Raw genomic sequence first — 25,245 nt, 5'->3', positions numbered from 1 at the left:
AAGAAAGAAAGAAAGAAAGAAAGAAAGAAAGAAAGAAAGAAAGAAAGAAAGAAAGAAAGAAAGAAAGAAAACCTGTGCTGACAACTCTTACAATTGAGCTCTGTTCTTGGTAACACCTAAGACTGACTGTAAGAGTTGCTGTGTTCAGTAGCTCTCAGGTTTAAGTCGGCCTCCATCTCCTTCACTTACAAAACGCTTTCTTCCCCTGTAATGAAAAGAACAAAAACAAAAGCACTTAAAAATCTCACTCACTGAAAAACACTAAAGCCTTGACTTTTCAAAGGGTTTTTCTGTTTAAGACCAGTGTGTCTGAATTATTTGAAAATGTTTTTTTTTACATACTAGACACATTAGATGTTTTATAAAAAAACATCAAATAACAAGCATGTATGAGTAGCTTAGATAAATGCATAATTACTAATGGATTTTCTTCATCTACTTGGAGTTACTAATAAAAGTTAAAATAGAAAATGAAGACATTTTACTTAGACTTTAACATTTATTTCTACTTCTTTTTGAAACCAAGTGAGCCAAACACTCTAAACAGCAATGAGAATTAGGAAAGATGGAACTGTACAACTTATTGAAACACCCACGGTTAGCCAGCAAGATGGTTCAGAGCAGGCAAATGCTCTTGCCAGCAAGCCAGATAATCAGTCCTGGGCCCGACATGGTCAAAGTAGAGAATGAATTCTCACAAGGTGTGCTCTGACTTCCACATATGTACCATGACATAAGCACACAAATCCACATATAACAAATTAGTGTTAAATAATATGGCCGAATACATAATTAATAAAAATTTCTTGGCCTTAGAAAAGTCCAAATCTTGAGAGTAGACAACCAAATAAGCATCTACTTTCTTCTAGCCTATACGCCCATGGTGGGGATTCTTGACTGTCATTTGAAAACTCAAGAAACCTTTCTCTACAATTGTCCAGCAGCCTACATCAGTAGGCAAGGGGACCTGTTCCAGAATTATCGTTGTTCTCTCCCCCCTTACCAACACGCACAAGCATGCTAGATCACTCACAATTGTACACTTAGCACAGAAAAGCAAAAATGTAAGAGGCTAAAAGTCAAAGTTTTTGGTAGTATACAACTGTAAGAACTCTTCAAATGATTATTCAGAATAAAGCCCCAATAAAGATACAGACTTTCAAACATGACCTTTAAAAAAAAAAATCTTAAAAAGCAACCACAAGGTACTGAGAGAAACCTACTGTGTTCTTGAACAGAAAGGCTGGGGACTACATTAGGAGCAGGCTGAAGCAGTGAAGAACAAAAGACCCTGCTGGGGTGGAGGCTTCACTGATGCTGACACAACAGCCAGACAACTACTCCATTCCAGACATTTCTATATATTTTCCACCACCTTCTCTTAGCATCTAAACATTTTAGAGAATGGAAGCCTAACTAGAAATAGTTTTTCTGAGAATCTTTGCAAAACAAAAATACTCAAAGCTTACATATTTCAGACTTAAAAATATATATAAAATATAAGTTTGGCTCCAACTAAATATTGAACTTATTTCATTACAAGCTTATTTAAGGGGGAAAGCCTTTATCAACTCTTACATTACATCTTAGAAATACAAATCGAATTCCCTCTGAAAAAAAAAAAAACCAGTCTTACCTATAGTTTGAAGCCACTACCAAGTACAGCAGAGTTTAGACCTTGAAGTCTAAAAAAGTATGAATTCAAACTTTGCCTATACAGTATACTAATTGTGAGATCCTAAAGGTTCACTACAAACTCCCCACTATTCTCTGTTACTGGTGATCATACCGACTCTGAAGTAACATTTAGCCCATCCTAGTCAACATGTACACCATGAACTTGGTTCCCTCCAAATGGCAGTCCTGTCCACAGCTGCAAGGCGACAAGAGTCACGCCTGTTTCTCCATAAACGCTAAGCACATGGTTCTTCATCTCCAGTCACATCAATAAAGACACTATTTTTCTGAGAGCCAGAATGACAAAAGGCTATCACAGCTCCCTAAGGATCTCCCTCAATATTTTTCAATGAGAAAGTAGTATTTAAATAAAGTACCTTGACGGACAAAGATCTCGGAGTTGTTTGGAAATGATTCCAGCCTGAAAACATTCCTCCACAAATCTCTCAAGCACAGAGTATGAGTGTGGCACATCCAGATTAATATCTGGAATTTCATTATAAATTCTCTCATAACCCTAGAACAAAATTACATATCCAATTGTTAGCCTATATAACAGTGTATGCCATGAAACAACCCAGCACTATACCATAAACTGTCACACAGTGCAATCTGGCAAAACAAGTCATATCTGAACCTTGAAAATAACCTATACTTGCTTTCTTTAAAAATTCTCAATAGAGCTCCAGACAAAAGTCAGACTACCTGACTATTGACTTCCCCATCTACACTTAACCATCTTGTATAAAAATACAAGATAATTTCACCAACATTTCAAAAACCACAATTTTAAGTAGAAAAAGAAATTCAATTTAAATGTTTCCTCTACATAAAAAAAAAAATTGCATCACATAAGCTGAACAATCATTCTGTAAAAGAAAAAAAATTCTGTTATCTTCCAAAAATATAGAACTAAAATAAAAAAATCTGTAGGCATAATACTATACATTACACATTCCCTAAAAGAAAAGTTTCATTAACAAGTCATAACTCTTACTCAATCATATAGTTGAGGCATACACCTTTTAAAAACTTATTTAAAATAATGTCATACATACTCTTTTCATTTGGTCTATGGTAATAGTAGAAGACTTCCACAAGGATTTTAATAAATCTAAGATCATCTTGAATGCACTTTCTCCGGTTGACTCTAAAACCATTACAATGGCCTAAAATTTGAACAGAAGAGTAAATGAATTTTTGATAATCAACTTATGAGAAACTGGTCCTAAAAATGTATCCAATCCCTCTGCTAACATGTAGCAATTATATAAACTTATAAGTTACTTTAATATTTTTAAGAAAAAAACTTTGTATTATTAAGGAAACATTGGTTACTGTGTTGTAAAAGGAACACTTGAGAGTCCTCTTTGGTGTGAGAAGGTAAACCTTACCTCATATACAAGCTCGTGATGAAAATGAGGTACTTCCAGTTCCTTAAGGCAGTGTTCAGCTTCAGATATATCTCCAGAGAGCAAATACTCTTTAAGCAGCATATCAATCTATTAGATTTAAAGGTTGCAATGTTAGAATTCCTTATTTTTAAAAGATGTGTATTTGCCTAAATGGATAATTAACATTTGCACCAATACTGAACATAGTGATCTGGCAGAGTGGTGTATAAAAGAAACTTTCCCATTATTAAAAGTAAACTCCTGGCTTCAAAATGGTTCCGTTATCAAGTAAACGCAGCACTTGGTTTTCTAAGGCATCTCTAGTATCTCCAAGTAGGTTTTATAACATGAATGGCCTTGCTTGTGACTATAATGCTCAATGTATTCTATTAAAAACATGAGATATAGGGGCCAAAGAGTTTGCTCAGCAGTTAAGAGCATGCACTGCTCAGCAGAGAACCTGAGGTCAGTTCCCAGCACCCATTTTACATGGCTCACAACCACCTGTAACTCCAGCTCTTGGGATCCTGCCGTCTGTCCTCCATGGGCACCTTAACTCATATGCACATACCTACACACCTACATATAATTAAAATAAATCTTAAAAAAAAAGTACAGAATTTTTTAATGCCACTAGAGGGCACTAACTTAGTCTCCTCACTTTTAGAATGCCATAAAACATCAGGATGATCTTAATGTAATGGAATCCCAAAAGTAAGAAATAATGGGGCATTAATACAAGGGCAGGACTCTCTACAGTTCTCTTTTCTCTATCATTGAGGACTTAAAACTCAGTATCTAAAAATGTTCAGTGGGGATGGAGAGACAGTCAGTGCTTAAAAATACACTGGTTGCTCTTCTGAAGGACCAAAACTCAATTCCCAGCACCCACATGGTGGTTTACTACTAGCTAGTAAGATCCAAGGCCCTCTTCTGGCCTCTGCAAGCACTGCACACATCTGGCACACAAACTTAGATGTAAGCAAAACACCACCCAAACACATTAAAACAACAGTCTGAAAAAAATAAAAACATTCAATATTTGAACAAGAGAGACAATTCTTGATTTCCAATTAAAGCCTGTATAGTATCATTTATGGCTCTAGAAAAAAAAACTGGTGAATGTTTTTTCAGCAAAAGAGCTTCAGCTAAAAATAATCTTCTTACAAATTTTCTGAGAAAAAGACATTTGTATCTAGTGGTACTAAGTGAATTTTGGCTGGATGAATAAAATTATTTATCTAAATATCTTCTACTTCAACTTCTGTAATATCTTTATAAAAGGTAAAGTAAAATTTACCACTAAACTATATCCTAATTAGAAATTTGTTTTCTTTTGGTTTGTTGTTGTTTTAAAACAGTATGTATTTGAGGCTGAGGAAATGGCTCTGTGGTCAGAGTACTTGCACTGTAAGCACGAAGACAGAAGTTCAAAGCCCACCACTCAGATAAGAAAACAAGGCAGGCACAACTGTGCATAAATAATTCCAGCACTGCTGGCCAGAGACAAGTAGATCCCAAAAGCTCAGCAGCCACTAAGTTAAGACAAAATTGCCAGCTTCTGGTTCAGAGAGACCTATGTCAACACAGTACGGTGGAGAGTAGTGGGAGACACCTAATGTTCATGCATGTGCACAAAAACACGTGCCTCATGCATACATACACAATCACTAAACACATACACAAAGAATAGTTCATGTAAATGTATGTATTTTTACTAAAACACATATTTACTATTTGAAGTATTTTTACTAAAACTACAGTGTATTTGTTATTTAAATTCTATTTGTTGTGCCACTAAGAAAGTGAAATATGGGGCTGAAGAGGCAACTCTGGCTAACAGCACTTGCAGCTCTTGTAGAGGACCTGGGTTCAATTCCCAGCACCCATACAGTAGCTCACAACTGCCCCTAACTTTAGTTCCACGGGATCCACAGCCCTCTTCTGGCGTACACACACACATGCTGCACAGACAGGCAGGACACATACATATCCATAAATCTTTTTTTAAAATACTTAATTTTTAAAAAGTGGAACAAATGTTCCCCATCAGATTCAATGCATTTTTCCAAATGATAAATTATAAAACCTCATGAACATTTCTCATCTTTTCACTTGACCTTTGCTTCTATTTAAGTGAGTATGCAAAACAATGTCATATATTGTTGGTTTTATTTCCAGTCTCTTTTTATTGAGAGATAATTCACATACTCTTAAGAGTTTAATTCCTCAAAATATCACCTTCGGAGAGTATTACCATATTAATAGTATTATCTAATACTCTATAAATGTGCTGTCTTATTTTTAGTATATGAGTTGAATTTTCCTTTATTTTCATCATATTCTATTTTTATGCTATTATGATTTTCATTTCTGACTATTCATTCAGTCCTAACGTATAGAGAACTGAATTTCATGTACTGATCTTGTTTCATGAAAATTAGCTAAACTATTGGCTAATAACGTGGTTTAGGGTTTTGGAGTTCTTCTGTGGAATCACCTGGATCCTCTAATCTACACATCACTTCGTCTGAGAGCAGAGCTAGTTCTGCATCATCCTTCCCAGTCAGGATGCCCTTTATTGCACTTCCTTGCGTAATATCCCTGGAATATTTAACAAACTTACATATTTTTTCTTACAATTCTTCAGATTTTTAAAAGCTACTGCATTTATGTTCTGACATATCTATTCTAACATAGGTAAAAGCAAAAATGAAAATTTCTCTAACTACCCATCTGAACTGCTTAACACTGTATGTATATATATGAATATATGAATATATATGAGACTGAGGAAACGGTTGAGTCAATTAAGTGCTTGCTATGCAATCTTAATGACCTTAGTTTGATCTTCATAACCCATGTAAAACTCTGGGTGTGGGAAGATTATAATCTCAGAATTAGAGGTTCACTGTCCAGCCAGCCTAGCTCATAGGTTAGGTCTCAGTTGACAGACTTTGTCTCAAAAAACAAAGTGACATTTCCTAAGGAATAAGACTTGAGGCTGACCTCTAGACAAGCACACACACACACACACACACACACACGCCACGTGTGCACACACATACACATATACATACACAAGCAAACAAACAATAACACATGCACACACACACAAATATGTACATACAAAAAAAAATCAAAATAAGAAAGACTACACTAAAACATCACTTAAGCTCCAAAGCTTCTGTCTGAGGTCTCAGGACCTGTAGTCAAACATTACAGGTGTTCACTTGTTACAGAAGCAGAGAAAATCCACAGGAAGCAAATCCTGCACTTTACTGAAATAACTCAATTACTTTATTCTGTTTTAAGAAACAGAGTAAGCATCCTTATGAAGCTCTACCACTCTGATCTACTCTAACGTAGATCATAATCCTAAGCTGTAATTTCAGATCACTCATACCAATAACATTTACTGAATAATTACAATGATCTCCCCTCAGCAGCATTTTAAGACTAAATACTACTATAACAAAGATTTCAGGCATTAGAATTCAGACAGACTTTGTATAACCACTCATTCCTTAGATGTTTACAGACAGACTTCTTATATTCATGCCATTAAATCACAAAGACACATTAAAACAGCAACAATTACCTAATTTTTCTAATTCATAGGTTATTCAGATTTTTACTTGCAAATATATGACCACATTAAATTCCTGCCCACAAAATGCCATCTAGTAGCTGCCCAGTTGTTTTCTCTCAGTAAGTACCTCTTTAACAAGGTGATTGACAGGCTGCTGCCCGCCTCCGGACCCCCACACACTATCCTTGCGTTTTCCCCCTTTAGACATGCTCAGGAGCACAGTAGCCTTGTCCAGAGCAGCTCTGTCAGAAAAACAGTGAGAGAAGGAAGAGAAGCTCCATTATATAGAGACATGACTGATGGTTACACATTATCAATAAAGTTTACAAAACTGTTTATGTATTGAAACACAGTGAGAAAACAAAGAGAAATTCCACTACAGTGCAGACATGCCTCATGGTTACCACACTGTTAACAAAGTTTACAAAACTGTACATATATTGACAACTTTAATGTAACAAAAATACGTAGGTTTTGAAAATAACTTTTCAAATAAAAATTAGGTATTTTTTAAAATATTTAACATTCTCATATTCTTTTACAACCACTTCTTATCGAAATACATTATAAAATAATGGTTATATAACCAGGAAAGAATATAAATTCACATACAGCTTTTATATAGATTCACATTTTTCTACCCAGGGAGATCTTCCTACTATGACCTAAAGTAGGCCTTCGAAATTAGTATCAAAAGTCTGAGGTCTGGTTGTCTAAAGCAGTCTCCAGGAAGTTTAGAAAAACAACACATTTGGCTTCTAATTCATTAAACCAAAGAACTGTCCAAACCAGAAGGTACCATGAACACTACCCATTCAATGCTTTCATTTTACAAGTAGGGAAACTGAGGCCCAAAGAAGGGAGACTTAAGAGAACCTCATGATTTAATTCAGAACTTCTCCTTTTTTATTACTGCCCTCTTCCTGTTATACCACGACAATATCTTTTAACAATGAAGAATACATAAAGACAAATACACACAATGTCTGATTCATGCACATGTCATTTTAAAGGATGTTGTAGAATTTCTCATTTTGAAATTCTAAGTAGCAAAACTTAATTCACTTACCGAGCCTGTACACAATCTACAGTTCCTTTGTAACTATCAATATAGGTATTACATAAGATTCCATCTCCAACAGCTCTAGCAATAAACTGGCCCACCAACTATAAGAAGAAAAAAAGAGAACATAAAAAAACTAAAGTAAATCTTGACATAATTTTGAAATGCATAAATGTTAAAAACTGTCTTACTCTACACTCAATACCTAAAACACATATTGAAATACGCAAAAGTACCTGTTTGTTAAGCATGGTGTACACTCCTCTACACTGACCTTCAGGTGTTGGGCTGTGCAGAAGCACCTGTGTGCCGTGCACAGTGCATGCTCCTTTACCACTAGTCTGGCCGTCACGGCCATGCCATCAGGAGGGAAAGGCACCTCTGCTTCGCTCACTACATAATCCCCAGTACTCTGCACACCGCCTCATTCTCAACACATGCTGTTAAAATGACCTGAAAGTCAAGGAGAAACCTCTCCTCTTCAATACCTAGAATGTTTTCTCAACTAACTACAAAATATATGTTGTAGAAGAAAGTTATGCACAAATAAATTTTCATTTCAAAGTCTGATCATAGCAAACTTTATTAGAAAATCTGAAAACAACTTCAGTGTCTAACAGTAAAAGTATGCATAGGTAGTACATACAAAGCAAGGTGCTCTGTGGGGCCTTTGAAAATATTAGTCACATTTTGTAAGAAAACTCAACTCTACAAAACAGTGTATGCAGTACAATTCTACTTTCTAATTAAATAACAGTAAAATGACAATAATAAAAAACCCTAGAAATAAAAAAAAATAGTTATCAAAATGTTAACACATTTGGGGGGAGGTTCCTGGCCTTTCTTCATTTTGGATTTTGCTCATCAAAAATTCTTTAATTAATATGAATTCAGATGACAATTTTTTAAGTGTGTATATATAAAGAGGGGAAGGGAAATAAGTCCAGTTTTGACTCATAGAGACTTCCTGCTACAGAAACAACTTTTAGAAACTCTCTATGAATTAAATTTTTATGCAAATGTTAATAAATAGAAATTGCATGTTTTCAAAGTTACAATAGGGAACAGTTATAACTTTTTTAATAAATCCCACTCAAGTAAATCAGTATCTGTTATAGCAACATAATATCCTTAATTCTTAGCTATTAAAACAACGTACATATAATAAAAAAGTCTATGAGCAAAAATACATGTATTACATATGACTTAAAAACTATACAGAGCTGGAGAAAAAAGTGGTTTTGTTTAGTTCCATCAAGACCTAGGTAGGTTATACAGCTCATTGGTAGAGCACCTGCCACCATGTGGGTAGCCCCTGATTTAATACAAAGGACAGAAAATAAAAACAAGGCTGGAGGGAAAGACCTAAATACATGCAGAGCTCTCTTTGTATGGTAAGAACTATGGGCCATTCCCTTGCAACTGTTGAATTTGCCAGGAGCGTGTACGTGTCGGAGACGAAGGAGCGAGAAGACAGCGACACAAACCTGCGGCGCTCTAGGAGTGTCCAAGGCTAGCTCAGGGAGATCCTTCAGCAACTTGTCAAATGACTTTTCCACATCATTTGTGCTCATCACTGTCCCGCAAAGGTCAGAAAGCAGCTTGGATGTCATCTCTCGGTGGCTGGCCTTCCCCTCCAAGGCTAAGGACACTGCCAGCACAGGCACGCCGCTCTTCATCTCCCCGAGGTTTAAATCTCTTAACATCTCCTGTGTGAAAGAAGGAAAATGACTACTGTCTCTAGCTCAGTAAAAATCTTTATTTTTACAGGCATGCTTCTCCTCTATCTTTACACCTCCCTTCCTTTAAGTTTAGAAATTCAGTAGTCATATTTAGGATTACACCAGTAATATAAGCTTTACCTGCCTGAATATCTGTACATTGGGGATATGAAAAACAGTGTGAGCAACCCATTCAACTACAACTAACAAATCCTCTACCGAACAGCCCATTCAACTACAACTAACGAATGCCCTACTTTACAATCTACTACGATTATTTTTACAAATAATTGATGAACATCTGTGGAGAAATTTGTTTTATATTACAGACTGTTTATATAGTCTACTTAAATGTTTTCTCTTGAAGACTGGGTTTGGTAGCACATTCCTTAAATCCCAGCACTAGGGAGGCAGAGGCAAGCAGACCTCAGAGTTCAAGGCCAACCTGATCTTACTTACATAGTGAGTTCCAAACCAGCCAGAGCTACATAGTAAAACCTTGTCTCCTCTTAAAATAAGTGTTTGCTCTATTCTTTCATGTGAATATAAAGCAGTATCTTTAGTGTTTAAGTTGGACTAATGTTTTAAATGATAGAATAAAAAATTTTCCTATTAATAGTACCAAATATTTACTAACCACACAATAAAGTTATCAGACATTATACCACTCCATTTAATGCTCAAAATAATTCAATACTTGCAGTAGTATAACCTTAGAGGCAGAGTTCTAACTGTAACTTGGTTACTTAACACTGCCTACTTTTAAAGTTTTCCTGGAATTTTTAAACCATGATACACAACTAGGAGATGCCTACTTTCACAACCCTGTAAGTGCTACCCTGGTCAATGATCTCTCATCCGACTGTCCTTTCCTTTGTGGAAAGTGTCAGTGCGCTTTTGTGCTATGGCTGTGTGCTAGAAGTTGCATGCTTCTGGCTATGAGACATGCAACTAAGACTGAGCCATCAGAATTAGTGGCATATCTGTGGGGAAAACCCCGGATGGCAATCTTTGTCTCTATGGTATGGGTGGCATGCCTGCTTGATAAATGAGGTCCACTGTGTGAATATGGAGATGCTCTGAAAACAGTTAAAAGTTTAGCACTGGTTGTCAACCTGTGGGTTGTGACCCATTTGGCGGTCATATGTCATATATCCCACACACCAGATATTTACATTATGATTCCTAACAGTAGCAAAATTACAAGTAGCAATGAAATAATTTTATAGTTGAGGCATCACCACAACATGAAGAACTTCATTAAAGGATCACAGCACTAGGAATCTTGAGAACCACCGGTTTGGAGGAAAAGTAGAAGTCTTTAAGATTAGAGCACAAGGGTGGGGAGTGTAGACAAGCAGCAGCAGAGGTTACCTGGCCATTCTTCCGTGGAATTAGAAATGCACCGAGGCTGAGACAGGTGCCAAGCAGCAACCTGTTTGTATAAAAACAAGCAACTGCAACCAGACAGAGATGTGGCAGCATGCTCTGTGCCAGCCACTCATCTGGCAGATTATATATCCAAGAGGATGAGATGGGGTGCTGGCTTGCCACTTCTTTAAGGGTTAGGGGCCAGAAGGAAAAGAGAGTGCAAGTTAGATCCATGCTCAAGCCCTGCCTGGGATTCATAGAAAGAGTCAGAGTGGGGAAGATCATGGTAAAAGCATTAAGAAGATACTGTAGAGATCCAAACTTTAACGGAATAAAAGGAAAAATCTATGATCCAGAATATGGTCCCATGAAAGAAACTAGGATGATCAAGAAACACTCAGCACTTGAACTGCTGAAAATAGGTAAGTTCAAACAAGTAACAAAAGAGCCTGTTTCCGCCTGGCTTGTGAGGCTGTGGTACACAGTGGGGTGAAGGGGGCAGGGGAGGGTGGACGGGGTGGACAGGGGTGGATGGACTCTATCTGGCTGCTGTGGAAGCAGGAAAACTGAGTAATGTAACTTCCCATTCTCCTTAAGGCAAAGGCTGCATGGCCTGAGACTGTGATGGAAATCAGTCTCTGGTGGACTGACTTATGAGATCCATGAGGAACACTAAATGATCTCTGTCTGAAGTACCCATAAACATCAGGGACTGGAGGACCAAAGAGGAGGGACAGGTGCTACTGAGGGAACTAGGAGAAGAGGAGCTGTGTCTGAACCCGGTTCACTGGGTCACACAGAACTGTGTTCACAGAGGAGTCGAAGGAAAGGTTGATTCAGCAGGAACCTCACGGCTGGTGTGGAGCTTTGGTGGCTTTGCTGGGCCCTTTGGTGGGGCGAGATCTTTATAAAGAAGGAGGGGCTTGGACAGATCTCAGTGACTTAGAGCAAGATATAAAGAGTCTGTAACGTGAGAGAGCACCCTAGAGGAGCTAGGAAACAGACAAAGCAGAGAAAGAGATCTGTCTGGGTTATGGGGAGACAGATGTGGTGGGATTTAGGTCTCACTGGAAAAACTGACAGAAAGAAAGGCAACTGTGTGCTGAGGGGCTTCGGGAAGGCTCTAAAGCCCGAGGAGCGCTGCACAGAAGACACCCAAGAGAGAACAGTGCAGGTGAAGATGATCAAGCCTGCCCCGGGGTGGGAATTATCCCCAAGAGTAAGAAGGGTGTATTTCTCTCCAGCCAAAGGCTATGCTAGTGATGGAGATGGTTTGCCCAGACAAGAATTCCCCTAACAGCCCAGTATGGCGAATGGAGAGGCTGCAGCCAGCATGTCCACCAAGGGCCACTCTGACCTGCGGAGCCATCAGGCACAGCAGAGAGGGCAGAGCCTCAAACACCTTTAGCTGTGAGCAGGGCTGAGCAGACTGAATCAGACTACAGAGTTTATCAGGTTTGGAGAAATGTAGAGAGCCTCTATGGAAGAGCTCCGGGACTGGAAACATGATGGCTCAGAGAGAATGATGGAGGATTACAGAGAGCTAATGAAGTTAGCGCCTCCCATCCACACGTGGTACCCAACCTCCATCTGTGGAGGAAGCAACGGATACAAAGAGATGGAGCCTTTCCTATCAGACCTTGTTCATATTACTTTAGAACATCTTAGCTGTGAACCTCTGCACTCACCTGACACTTGCTCAGAACAGATTATACAGACTTTAAGAGTGCTTCACCAAGGCTATCTTTGTAGACCTGTCCCCCAACCCCCCGCCTTGGCTTGGTACATTAGGATGCTGCCTTGTTCCACCCATCCTCTAGAAAAAAAATGTGTTATGTAGACGACATAATGCTAACTTCTGAGTGTTTTTGAACATCTAGAAGTTTACCTAAAGAATCTGTAGGTGCGTCTAAAGGAATGAGTGAAGGGACTCTAAACAGTCCATGGCAAACATGGCTGTGGCAGGCCTTTCCCTTCTCCCCCATTCTCTCTGCCTCACTAAAAAGCATTAGATTACATTCTAAAGGCTAACCACCAAGGTCTAGTCGCCTTTGGCCACTTCCTCCTCCTGAGGAGGAAGTATTGAGGTTCAATACTCCAGCTGTCAAAGTATTGAGGTTCAGCAAAATCGCCCTTTGGCTCACCTAATTAACATGCCCAATTAAAATTAAACAGCTCACCCTAACACGGAGTTTCCATTTTCCTTTGTAAACTGCCATCTGCTATGGGCCACATCTGTCTCCACTGTCCAGCTGTCTTTTGTGGTCATCGTCCCACTCCCCACCCCCAGACAAACACTCCTTCCTCTCCCTCTTGTTCCCTTCTCCCTCTCCCTCTCCTTCCTATCTTCTCCTTCCTATCTTCGTCTCTTACTTCCTGACCTTTATCACTCTATAGAACTTGGTGTTGGGGATCCTGAGCCAATACCAGTCCCTTCAATGAAGATGGGAGATCAAGCCACAAATACAAGGGCCAATCAGGCACAGGTATAAAATTCTTGGCAGTACTATGGTCTAGTATGGTAAGACACATATGATACCTGACAACATTCCTGTCAAAATCCTACAACAGACTATGCCTGTAAATGTAAAGGTGCTAGAGGCATTTGGGGGAAGAGTAGCAGATTTTCATATTCCATCTGCCCAAGCTGCCCATCCTTGGTATAAACTGATAATAAAAGGGGTTACATGGATTGGCACAGAAAGGCTAAAGTCGCTTTTGACCAGGCTAAGATCACTGTAGGACAGGTAAACAACTGTATACCCTATTAACCCAACATCTCTTCCTATTAGAAGTTACCAGAAGTTGTTAAGGCTATAGCTGGGTGCTATGGCAAAAACAATCTAACCAAAGACCCAATAGGGTTTGGCTCTGTTATAGAAAAGAGCAGAAAGCAAAAGAAAAGCAACTGTTTACTTGAATTTAAAGTACTGCAACAGGTGGAACCTCTTACTATCCTAGTGACTAAAGAACAGCTTGCCCAATAAAGGGCTAGACTGAAGGCCACCTGGCCAAACTGCTTTCTGGTGTAGCACAGAATCCAACTCTGTAAAGGTGGCAGCATATGAGGTATGGTATATACAAGCGCCAGCACAAATGTCATGCAGGCTGCCCTAGGACCAGTGTCATCTGAAGGACTGAGCATCCCTCGGTAACTGAACCATCAGCTAAGAGTTTAAATCCAAATGGTTCCCTACAGGGGTAGAAAAGGATACTCCCAGAAGCTATAAGATTACTGACTGCAAACCCCCAGTGCCAGGAGTGGGCTAGAGAAGCCTATAAGGCCCCACAAATCATAAAAGCTATTACTACTACTGTTGGTTGTATTCCAGCACTAGGTGTTACGACCCTGTTGCTGAAGACACTGCATGTGCATGTTCTGATGTAGCATTTGGAGAAACTAATCTGGAACTGAAATGGAAACCCCAACCCTGCTGGCTGGCCTTACAGTGCCAGAGGGGCATGCAGGCTGCTGGTGGAGAACAGCCATCACCAGCACTCCTGCTTGGCTATGGACCCTGTGTGCTGGAATACCAACACACTAGGCAGGACGTGCCAGCTTGTGCAATAGTGGCTCAGCTGTCATGAGCCAGACCAACAGTTTTCTAACTAGAATCAAAACCTTCACCACAAACGGGAGTTCACCTTTGGTACTATAAAACAGGACAAAAACCAGTGGCTGAGGAGGTCATAGATTTCAGGGGGGAAGCAACCTATATGATTTTTCTAAGTGGATGTAATGTCTGTCGAATTGCCTTCTAAACTTGTGTTTGCACCTATAGACTGCTGCTGTTATCAGGCTCAACTCTTAAGCACTGGCGAAGCTCCTGAGAACAACTGACTTAATGTGGCATGTTATGGTGGCATACTTCTTAGCTATAGATGGACATCTCTGGTCAACCCCTCCAAGGCTCAGAGATCACTACACAAAGGCAGAAAGACTGTAAGTTCGGGAGTAAGGGATGGAGCCTTATGTAACAGTTTCCTCTAAGACTGAAATACTCCATCCTGTAGGGAAGCTCTTTAGGCAAGAAGGTAAACAGCTTGAGAAAGTTCCTGAAACTGACCAGATTAATTAACTGTCTCCCTGCCAGAGTAAGCAAAACCAAGCTGCAAGGACTCACAGGGAACAGCTGCCAAGAATTTTGTGACCAGACCAGCAGCCTGGAAGAAGCAGACAACCTCCCTACATAAGGGTTAGACCCACTCTCCAACCTGTTGAGCTGCCTGCAAGCTGTGCAGTGTGCTCCAGGTTCCCAGTTTTGTGAGCTATCACTCATGTTGGGGGTAGACTTTAGTGATGGAAATGTCTTTGAGTCACTTCCGCTCATGTAAGTAACTCCTCATCCATATTCCTGTAAATAATACCAATAAAACTCATTGGTTCAACAAATTGGACTTTGGTGGTACCTGTATTTTGGAATGTCATGGATTCCCTATCTGGAGTGCAGATATGTGTGTGTGTTGTGTCTCCCCAGAAAAAGTCTGTCACACAGCAGTATGCAATAAACAAATAAACAAATATACTATAATTCTATAAATCCAAAGCTACCAAACCTATATAACAAGCAAAACTAAAAGTCCAATTAGTAACTGTTATAGTTCAGGCCCATAATTCTAATGAAACCAGTCACTTTATTTTACCTTTCAAGATTTACTTTATGAACAATTTACTACAAACACATTAATTATCCCCACACAAACTATGATTCAAAACTTAGGTTGATTCTCTTGGTGTCCATACACATTCTTTTCCAAATCTTGGTATAAATGTCTTTTGGAGAGAGTACAGATACATTTTAATTTCATCCAAAACGACCAGACAATTCGGAGGCCCCCAAACTCCACAAAATCGTTTAGATTATAAAGCCAGATGCTTTAAATGTATAGAAATAGTGGTTGTGTCATTTCCCCCAAAAAGAAATGGCATAGAAGTGACATCAGAGCCCAGAAATATGTAAGAAAAAATGTTTAAGGAAAAAAAACTGTATCCCTTTTTCTTTTTTCTTTTGAAGTCCTACGTAGCCCAGACTGGCTTCAAACCCAGGCCTGTCCTACTGACCTTTACCTCTCCAGTAGTGGGATTTTAGGCATAAACCACCATGCCCAGCACATTCCCTTCTTGGTTGAAAAAACTGTTGTTGTTACAAAAGAAAAAACAAACTTATTCAGAGTAATCCCAAATTGTTCTACAAAGGTTTTGTTTCTAACAGTTTTTTCTCCCTGCAACCTAAAACCTACCGCAACTTCATTTGTATCTCCATGCTCAAAGTACTCCTGTATAATCGGTGTCAGAGTCTTCTCAAAGGCAGTCTCATCCAGGGGCAAAACTACAGTTTCATAAACACAGTTCTCCTGAAAGAAGGGGGATTATAAATTATTCAGAAAAACTGAAATTATCATTTCATAGTTCAGCTGGTTAGTGATCACCAGTAAGGCAAGACATGCTTCCTGTTTTAATCACACAGTCTGTATGCAGCCGCTTTATAAAGCTTCAACAAGCCATAGACAGACTAACCCCACTCACTGTAGCAAACACATGATTTTCTACCGAACTCTCTATTTCATGCTGACTTATTTGGGTGGGGAGGGGGTGTCTATGCCACGCATGCGTGTGGTGGGCAGGGATCAGAGGTCAATGTTACCTCTACCTCCCATGTCCCCACTGAAGGACTGGATGACAGATGCACCTACCATAGCAGGGTTTTCATATAGCTTTCCTGACTGTGGAGACTACACTCAAGTTGCCCAATTTGTACATAAAGTGCTTTTCTGTACTGAGCCATCTCCCTGTCTCTTTCACCTCATCTTCTGAGACAAAGTCTCTCACTGAACCTGGAGCTCCTGTCTAGCAAGCCTGGAACTCTCTTGCCTCCATTTCCCAATGCTGACATCATAGCTGGCACCACCAAGCTATGATGCAGCTTTTATGCAGGCGCTGGAAATCCAAACTGAGGTTCCACGCTTGCATAGCAAGCACCTTGTTGACTAAGCCATCTCAGCATTCATGTTAACTTTTATATTCCTCACAAAACCAACTTTTCAACCCAAAACCTTTAAGATAGCATCCCTGCATATACTTTCATTAAAACCTGACTTTTAAACAAGACTAAGTATTCTTATATATGTACTAACATTGTCAAAAGCAGAAATTTTCAAAATTAATATAATAAAAGAAAGAGATCAATACTGTAATGACTGAAAATCTAAGAGAAAACAGTTCAAGTGAAATTTCAGTGAGATTAAAATGCTTATCACCAACCCATGTCTCCGCTACAGAAAAGCTAAAATATTTATCTACAACTTGACATTTAAAATATTATTTGTAGCATATACTTAAAAGACTACTATTTAGCAGAGTACATGATATTTCAATCCCACAGCCTTTAAATATTTTTATTATCTCTTAGGAGTTTTCCATATGCACCTGTTAACACTGATAAATGCATACATATGAATAATGTGCAGAGAAAACAAGCTAACATACACACACTGACATTTTGAAGTAAACAGACACAGACTAAGCAAGACTGCCTGTGAGTTACACGGTGACCCTGGTGATGAAGCTGGAGGATGGGCACCGGTAGGCTCATTGTACCAATTATACTGATGAAATGTTTCCATTAAAAAGACTTCGCAATGATGCATTAAGACATTCCTTACTAAGTATTATCCTGAGAGAGAAAATGCATGTGTCCTCAGAACAACATACACACTAGTCCTCATGTTAAGTAGTGACTCTAAGAAGGAAGCTAATACCTGCAGCCCACGATACCCAAGAGACCTCCTTTATCATCACTAGTCAAGTCAATAGAGACCTCCTCTTGACTTCCAATCCAAGTGGAAATTATGTACGCTTTACTATCAAAAAACTGGTTTCCCTAATCTGTATATATTATTTTGCCATACATGTTATATATATATCTTCATAGCTATGGAGTACTGATATATGACCATGTATCACTTGACAATCTTATGAGTGAAAATTAAGAAATCTTACAAATATTGAGTATATAAAAAATAGCTGATACCTGGTCGTCATCATAGTTTGGATCTTTCACATCCACCTCCTCCACATCATATACCTGTCCAGGTGTGCCCCAGACACCCTTGCCTCCTGCACCACCTGAAAGTTCAGTTGATAGTTCACAAATATTAACTGAAATCTGAAATAATTTCAAATGTAAAAATTCTTATGCTAATTATTTTCCAGTTGAGAATTACACTTGAAACTCCTATTTAGATCACTTCTTCGATAATAGATTATCTATTTCCCAAAACATCGAGTCAAAAATCACTTACATAGAAACTACAAAGGTGAAATCTTTAAAATATTTTTTTTTAATCTGAGCAACAGCCACACCACAGACCTTACAGGACATGACACTGTGGTGAAGCTCTAAATTTTGACATTTCTTGGAACCAGGAAAAAAAAGAAAGAAGAGAAACATTCTGGGCCAGCAAATGTGGCATTAAAAGCTCAACACATAAAAAATAAATAAATCAATCCACGGAGATCCATATGACCACCATCATGCTAACATGTAATATTCTTCCACATAAAGTGCACATTAAACTATACTTAGAAATTAGCAGTATTTTAACCAATAATTGATATTTAAAAAACAACAGCACTGACAGCTGTTTCTCTCTACTTCTGTAAACAAACCAAAGACTACAACTTCAACTCAGCAAGTTCCTTTTCCAGATCAATTTACTATGGCATTTTTACAAGGACAAATTTGTCTAAAATAACACTTTTTTAAAAGCCCTCATAATGCCATTGCCCCCGTTTAAAGTTTTCATTCTGTACCTAGAGTATAATCCTTGCCAACATAGCAGACCAGAACCAAGTAACTAAGGATAGTTCCATTCATGAGTTATGTAGCTAGTCACAAAATAATTTCTGAAAGATCACTATACTTTATCTGAATACTGATACATTTATCTTTTCCTATTCACCTTAACAAAAATGTTTTTCATAATCATATTTTTGTCTTGGCATGAGTTCTATGTTCATTAATAGAAGATGTTGAAATTCAATCTCCATGTTTCAGTTTCCCCTCCTTCCAAGCACTTTCATCACAAGATCCATTTAAATTATCAGTGTCTACAGTGTGTAACTGAAGCTCATTCCGTTCAAAATCCCAGTCCAGTGTCCAAACTCTGCCAAAATCCTACTATCGACAGAATGACTCTTCAGGGTCTATCAGTATTCTAGGCACTAGATCCATCCAGCAGTGAAATCCATCCATCTACTCCCGCACTCAAGCACTGGAACTAAGAAGAACTCAGACCCAGATCTACATATACGTTACCAAATGCATAGTTACTATTTTTAACAATGGACACAGATTCATTTGATAACAGTTATAATAAACCTGACTACCTTCATAGTGTATATAAAATTCATAACTGAAAGCATCAATGTTTACTATATTTTGCTGAGGGGAAAAGAGAAAGTTTACTCCAAAGAAAAAATAATCAACCTAAAGAAAAAGTGGTATGGGCCTTCCGCTCCACCACACAGATGCACTCAGCTCGGAGAGCCCTAGAACTGTCAGCGCTTTTGTCCGTTTAGAACAAGGAACTCCTCAAACAGGAGCTGGGGCTCTCCCAGTTGTTTCCTTGCGCAGCACACACTAACCTTTCTTTGGCAGCCCCCTTCCTTTCCCAGATCGGGACCGCCTATCTAGCAACCTTCCTTTTGGACTGGTGGGCACAGCGACTCCACTTCTAACTGCTTCACTTCCATTATCACTGACTGAGTCGCCTCGGCCAGAGTCCCGGGAGGAGTTTTTCCGCAGTCGTCTTTTTGCTTTAGCGTTAATTCTAGCTTCATTAATAGTAGATGCAGAGATCCAATTTCCATTTATTTCATTCTTTATTTCCTCAGTGCCAGCATTTTCTTCATCTCCAGAAAAAAGAGAGTCGCTTAAATTGTCAGGGTCTTAAAAGAGAAAATGACAAAAAAACAAAGTATTTTCAGTATCCACTGTTACGTCAGGTATAATTTAATTTGGCTACTTCACATGAAATTAACATTTTGTAGCTAGTAGTAGTCATACACTGACAATTTTACATGACTTAATCTATAATCTAATAAAGGACAAATAAGATTATTCTCCCATTACCAAGGAAAATAAATGAAGGTACTGAATTTTAATTAACAGGGTTTTTTAAAAAGAGGTTATTACACATGCTTGGATAATAAAATCTAGGTTAGTATGAAGAACATTAAACTGTAGACTTGTAAGCAAAGAGTCATCAAGTAGAGATAGGTAGTAAAGAATCTTGAGACAAAGGAGATAGACTGTACAAGGTGTCTAACGTACGTCTGAGGCTATACTGGACAATACAAGCTCAGCACGTCATACAGATGAAGAAATCAAGGTTCAGAGTGTGTTTAAACTACTTGCAAACCATTTCCTGCTCAGTTACAAATGCTTAAGGAGACATTAGTCTGCAATATATATCTGACAAACAGGCCATCAAATACAAGTGTTGAACTGACTGCCTTCAACACAGGGAATGCTATAAAATCATCGTCTCCAACTCCCAAATGATGTTCTAGACTTCTCTCTCTGACAAGTTCCCAGCCACATGTTGGCACATCAGCACCTAAAATCCCAAATGGTCCTTTGCTTACAAGTCATTTAGTAACTAGCCTGCTATCAGAATTCTTCAAACGATGCCCCAGTCTCACTCCCTCTGTGAACTCTAAATGGTCAAACAACAATCACTCAGCCCACTGCAACAGTCAATGCTTTACCTCTTTTATAATCATTTTCCTGCTCACAGCCTCAAAGAAGGGGCTATTACCAGACTGCACTTCCTTTCTGTCAACAGCACCCAACAGACCTATCTCCCTGTCTCAGATGTCTCTGAAGATCACATGGCAACCTCAGCTTTGCTCCAGAAACAGTTTTAAGTCAGAAAGGCCACTGACTTCATTGCCACACCAGCAGTTTTGTTCCAGATGGGTAACTCAAGTCAGAGGCAAATCACCCAAACTGTCTGGTGCCTAACTGTAACTATGATAATTATTATTACAATGTAAAGTTGACAACATACACGATTTTATTATAGTTTGAGAGTTTAAAAAGTAAAAATTTAATCAGTCTAAAAAGCACAGATGTATTCAATCCTTTTTGACTCTTAGCAAAAAAGTACAAATGTTAGTAAGAAAATGCTGTGATCCAAAACAAACACACTCAGTGGGATACAGCACAGTCTCCAAAGTGAACAGAATGGTTTTCTAAAGCATGCCCTTACTGACAAACTCTTTCAAAGCTTTCCACATTACCTCAGAATTAAGTAAAGTCCTTACTGTGAGTGTATGCCCCTGCACCCTGTTCCTGCTGAGTGCCCCACACTCAGTGCTGACCACTCTGAAATGCAAATACTCAAACCTCACTATGATATCTTGGTTTTGTCTCCTGAAAATCTTTTACGAGTTTCTGTTGCCTTTTAAAGTACTATAAAAGTTTTACTCTCATTTTCCCACATAAAATACAGAAGAGCTTCAAGTCTGGTCACCAGACAGGGTTTAGGATGCTACTCACCAGTGGAGTTCACATTCAGTATCTGCTCATTTTCTACATCCATTTTTCCTTAATTTCGCTTGCACTGATTATACACAAATTACTAAATGGAAGTCTTCCTTTAGAATCTATATTGTAAAAGCAGAAAAGAAAAAGGTTCAACATCTTCTAAACTGACACAATTAACGTAAATTCAACTTACTTGAATAAAAACAAAAAAAAAAAACCTAAATTCCTTTTTAAAGAGTTTGCTATACTTTCAAAAATAATCTAATTAATACTTAGCTCCAAATTTCTCCACAACCTTTTCTGAGACAAAGAGAAAAAAGAAAAAATTGAGATAAAATGCATCAGATTTCAGCATGAGCCAATGAATCCCTTAAATGTAAAGTTTAAAGAAATGCTTATAACACACATACCTTTAACTTAAACACACACACTAAATCTCTTAAGATCCCCCCCATGTGTGTATCTGTGTACACATGTGCACACATACACATAAACACACAGCCAGTCACACTGTGTATAGGTAGCAGTGTAAAATAGAAGAGGGCACTGAATCCCCCAGAGCTGGACTTACAGGGAACTGTGAGTTATCAGATGTGAACGCTGGGAACCGAACTTGGGTCCTCTGGAAGAACATTATACACTCTTAACCCATCTCTCCAGCCCACATTTAATACAGTCTTAAAAGTTAATTTTATATCCACATACAGGGATATAAGTATTGGATAATTCTCTAACAAAAACTAAAATTTGGCTAATCAAGAATATTTCATTCATTGATCTTTGGCATCACAGACTTTCTGAATACAGATGCAGCTGTCATTTCATTAACTCGTCCATCATATTGTCTTTTTATGAGGCACTGAAACAGGAAGAAATTTTTAAGTAACCCTTTCTATAGTGTGATTTATATTCAGCATATCACTTCTATAATCTAAAATTTTTGTTAGAAAAACACACAACCTCCTTTCAGAACAAATAAAAGGCAGATGTGGAAAAAAAACACACACACACATCTGTAATCCCAGCACTAGAGCAAGCACAAGCAAGGATCGTCAGGAGTTTAACACCTACAGAAGAGACCTTTGTGTGCTGTGGTAGAAAGCTGTCAGGTGAGAGAACGTAGCAGTGACAAGCGTAGGACCCTTTAGGTTTAAATCGTTTTTCTCTAAAAGGGTATTAACTTGGGAAACAAGAATAACACCTTATGCTAAAATCATGTCATAACTGTTAGGCTACATCAAGATGTTTTTATCCTGCCCAAGAAACAGAACATGGTAAAAACCACTCTCTAATTCCATGATGAATTAACTGACATGTAGGTCTAAATAAATGACCACTTACTTCCCAGTGTTAATTTTAAACAACTCAGGATTTTGAAAAATGAATTTTAAAATAGATACATAGAGATTCATACAAGTATAAGACCAAGTGTAGTTTGGAAATGGAAATTTTTACTACTTTCCATGGCAGAAAATTCTATATCCTGCTCTCCTTCACTGTATGCATGAATTACATGCTACAGAAACTCCATCAGCTCTGATGTGCTTTGATTTAACTAAAGTTACATTGTCAAGTGTTATTTTCATTCTGGATGCAAGTATCATCTTTGAGAAAATATTTTCGGCAGCATCCAGCTAATAAAGGGGGAAATATTATAAATAATGTGCTTATCAAACCTTTTCTAATTCAAGATTAATTTTATATACGTTATTTCACGAACTTTGAGTATTCCCTAGCATACAATTCAAGAGGTTCAGAAAGAGAGGGTGGTCTGTGAACGTAGAAAAAGCAGCACAGTGCACTGGTGAACCACCACGAGAATCCAGACCTTGTAAATGCAGTACAAGAGCTTACAGTGTCTCACAGGGAAGTCCTTCTTAGGGTTAATAAAAAGAAGCTTCTGACATCGTAGACTTGGTTCATCGATTGTTAATACTGCTTTCCAAACACTAAAAATGATACTGAAAGCAGCTATCGGGAAATAACTATCACACATAATATACTGCTTTATTAAGTAATCATAACAACCAGAAAATAGTTCTATCTCCAGACCATAACAACTAGATCAAACAGTCAAGACCCAGTACACAGCATCACAGCTGTTCAAAAAGACAGCATGTGACACTCTCTTCAATGGGCTTTTCTTTTCCTTTTCTTTTAATTTAACAATTCTTAAAATACTTACCTCAAATTTAGGCAAAGCAAAAAAAAAATCTAAATTCCATTTGCAGCACACTAATCAATACAAAATCATTTCCCGTGAGGAAAAAAAAAAAAAGCTATGTGTATACAGCTAAAAAAGATTGAGGCTGAAATTAACTGTTCTCCAATGCATTTCCTAAATGCCCGATAAATTACTCTGACATTTTGGAAGTCAAGTTTAGACTGTATGTTAACTAGAAAATTACCTTAATTCTTCCCTGGGATACAGTCACATTAATTAGCAACTTGCAATAGGCTAAAAGCTCTCTACGACTATAACGCAAAAGCAACCACTACAGAGAATAACAATGTGCATTTATTTTTGCAGTCGTAACAAGTATTTTTCCTGACTATTACCAGGAGATAGATAGATATAGATATCGCAAGCCCATTATGGATATATATATATATATATATATCCATCGTGTATATATATATATATACACACATACACTAGCGCGCGCACACACACGCACACACACACACACAAACACACACACACACACACACACACGCTAACACCTCGGTTTTTTGAAATAAATAAATAAGGCCTTCCCCAATGTCTCAAACTCTTAAATCAAGAATACCACAACTGTGAAACTATCAAAATGGCTTAAACGCAGCCTGTAGGCCTCACTCCCATCATCCACCCAGGCCCGGAGCCGCATTTTGAATCTTTCATAGCAGATAGGAGACTAGAGGTTGGCTACAGAGCCATCTCCCAAGGAGGGGATCGAGGAACATAGGCAAGACCTCCATCTGCAGTTTTTGAGGGTGTTCGGGGAAAGCAAAAAAACAAAAACAAAAAAACAAAAAAAAAAAACAAAAAAAACAAAAAAGCACGCCCTCTACGTACATTACAGTAGCGGACAGTCGTGCAGCAGACACAGCATGCGTTCACAGAGAGGGGGCTCCCTTCACGGCTTTGTTTTCTCTAGGTTGTATTCTACTTTTTTAAGGGACCCTGTGCAGGAGACAGCAGGGAGGGGTTGGCACAGGGCCTGGAGGGCAGCTGTCCGCGCCCCGTGCCCGCACAGACCGGCGCCTTTCCCGCAGGACCCCGACCCTCCCGCAGCGGGTAGGGCCGACCGAGGCGGCCAGGCCCGGGCTCGTGGCGCGGACTCCTCACCGGATCTCCGTCCGGTCGACACACCTCTACTACCGTCCTGTCCCCCGCGTTTAACTGCGTCGAGCCGGGCGCCCGGGGGCACCTCTCGGCCGCGAGCGCACACGCGCCCCGCCGCCGGGGAAGGGGCTGCGGAGGAGGGGGGCGGGCCCGCGCTGCAGCGCCCCGGCCCGGCCGGCCCGGCCTCGGAAAGCGAGCACCCGCGGCTCCCCGCAACCCCGGGCGTTGGGCGGGCGCCGGTAGCCTGAGGGCTCCGAGGCGAGTGCGGACCGAGACTGACCGTCCGGACGGCCGTGGCGAGGCCTCCACGCCCCCTCCCCCTCCTAACGTGCGGCAGCCTCCGCCGACCCGGGGCCACCGGGAGGAGGACGCCGCCCGTCAGAGCGTGCGAGCCGCGCCCACAGTACTGACCCCCTCGGGCCGCCGCCGCTCGCCCGGGTCTCCGGTCTGCCGGGCCCCGACCCCGCTCTTCAGCCTCCGCCGCCGTCTCAGAGCGCCTCTGGCCCCGCTCGCTCTGTTTGTTTTTGTTTTGTTCTACCCAGTAAC

The 25,245-nt window shown here is 39.4% G+C and overlaps 1 protein-coding gene across 3 annotated transcripts in view; it reads right to left on the bottom strand.

Moving 5' to 3' along the window:
• Pdcd4 (programmed cell death 4) overlaps positions 1-25,245 on the bottom strand; it is a 25,924-nt gene extending 679 nt beyond the window's left edge. The window contains exons 1-12 of one of the 3 annotated variants that reach the window (XR_003712231.1): positions 25,111-25,245; positions 21,384-21,490; positions 19,466-19,768; positions 17,850-17,944; positions 16,060-16,173; positions 9,214-9,435; positions 7,733-7,830; positions 6,791-6,905; positions 3,072-3,179; positions 2,736-2,846; positions 2,055-2,194; positions 92-205 (exon numbers count right to left, since the gene is read on the bottom strand). Coding sequence is in view for 1 of the 3 variants with exons in the window: in XM_028773783.1 (XP_028629616.1) it covers positions 145-205; positions 2,055-2,194; positions 2,736-2,846; positions 3,072-3,179; positions 6,791-6,905; positions 7,733-7,830; positions 9,214-9,435; positions 16,060-16,173; positions 17,850-17,944; positions 19,466-19,768; positions 21,384-21,426 (1,410 nt within the window). In the remaining 2 variants the exon portion in view is untranslated. Of the gene's footprint in view, positions 1-22; positions 206-2,054; positions 2,195-2,735; positions 2,847-3,071; positions 3,180-6,790; positions 6,906-7,732; positions 7,831-9,213; positions 9,436-16,059; positions 16,174-17,849; positions 17,945-19,465; positions 19,769-21,383; positions 21,491-24,429; positions 24,556-25,110 lie in introns of those variants that run through there. The other 2 variants (XR_003712232.1, XM_028773783.1) reach the window with 2 other exon arrangements.

This window comes from Grammomys surdaster, unplaced genomic scaffold (genome assembly GCF_004785775.1).
Source record: "Grammomys surdaster isolate TR1022 unplaced genomic scaffold, NIH_TR_1.0 66, whole genome shotgun sequence".
NCBI lineage: Eukaryota > Metazoa > Chordata > Mammalia > Rodentia > Muridae > Grammomys > Grammomys surdaster.
Note: the sequence above shows the minus strand (reverse complement) of the source record. Positions and strands in the feature narration are given on the sequence as shown.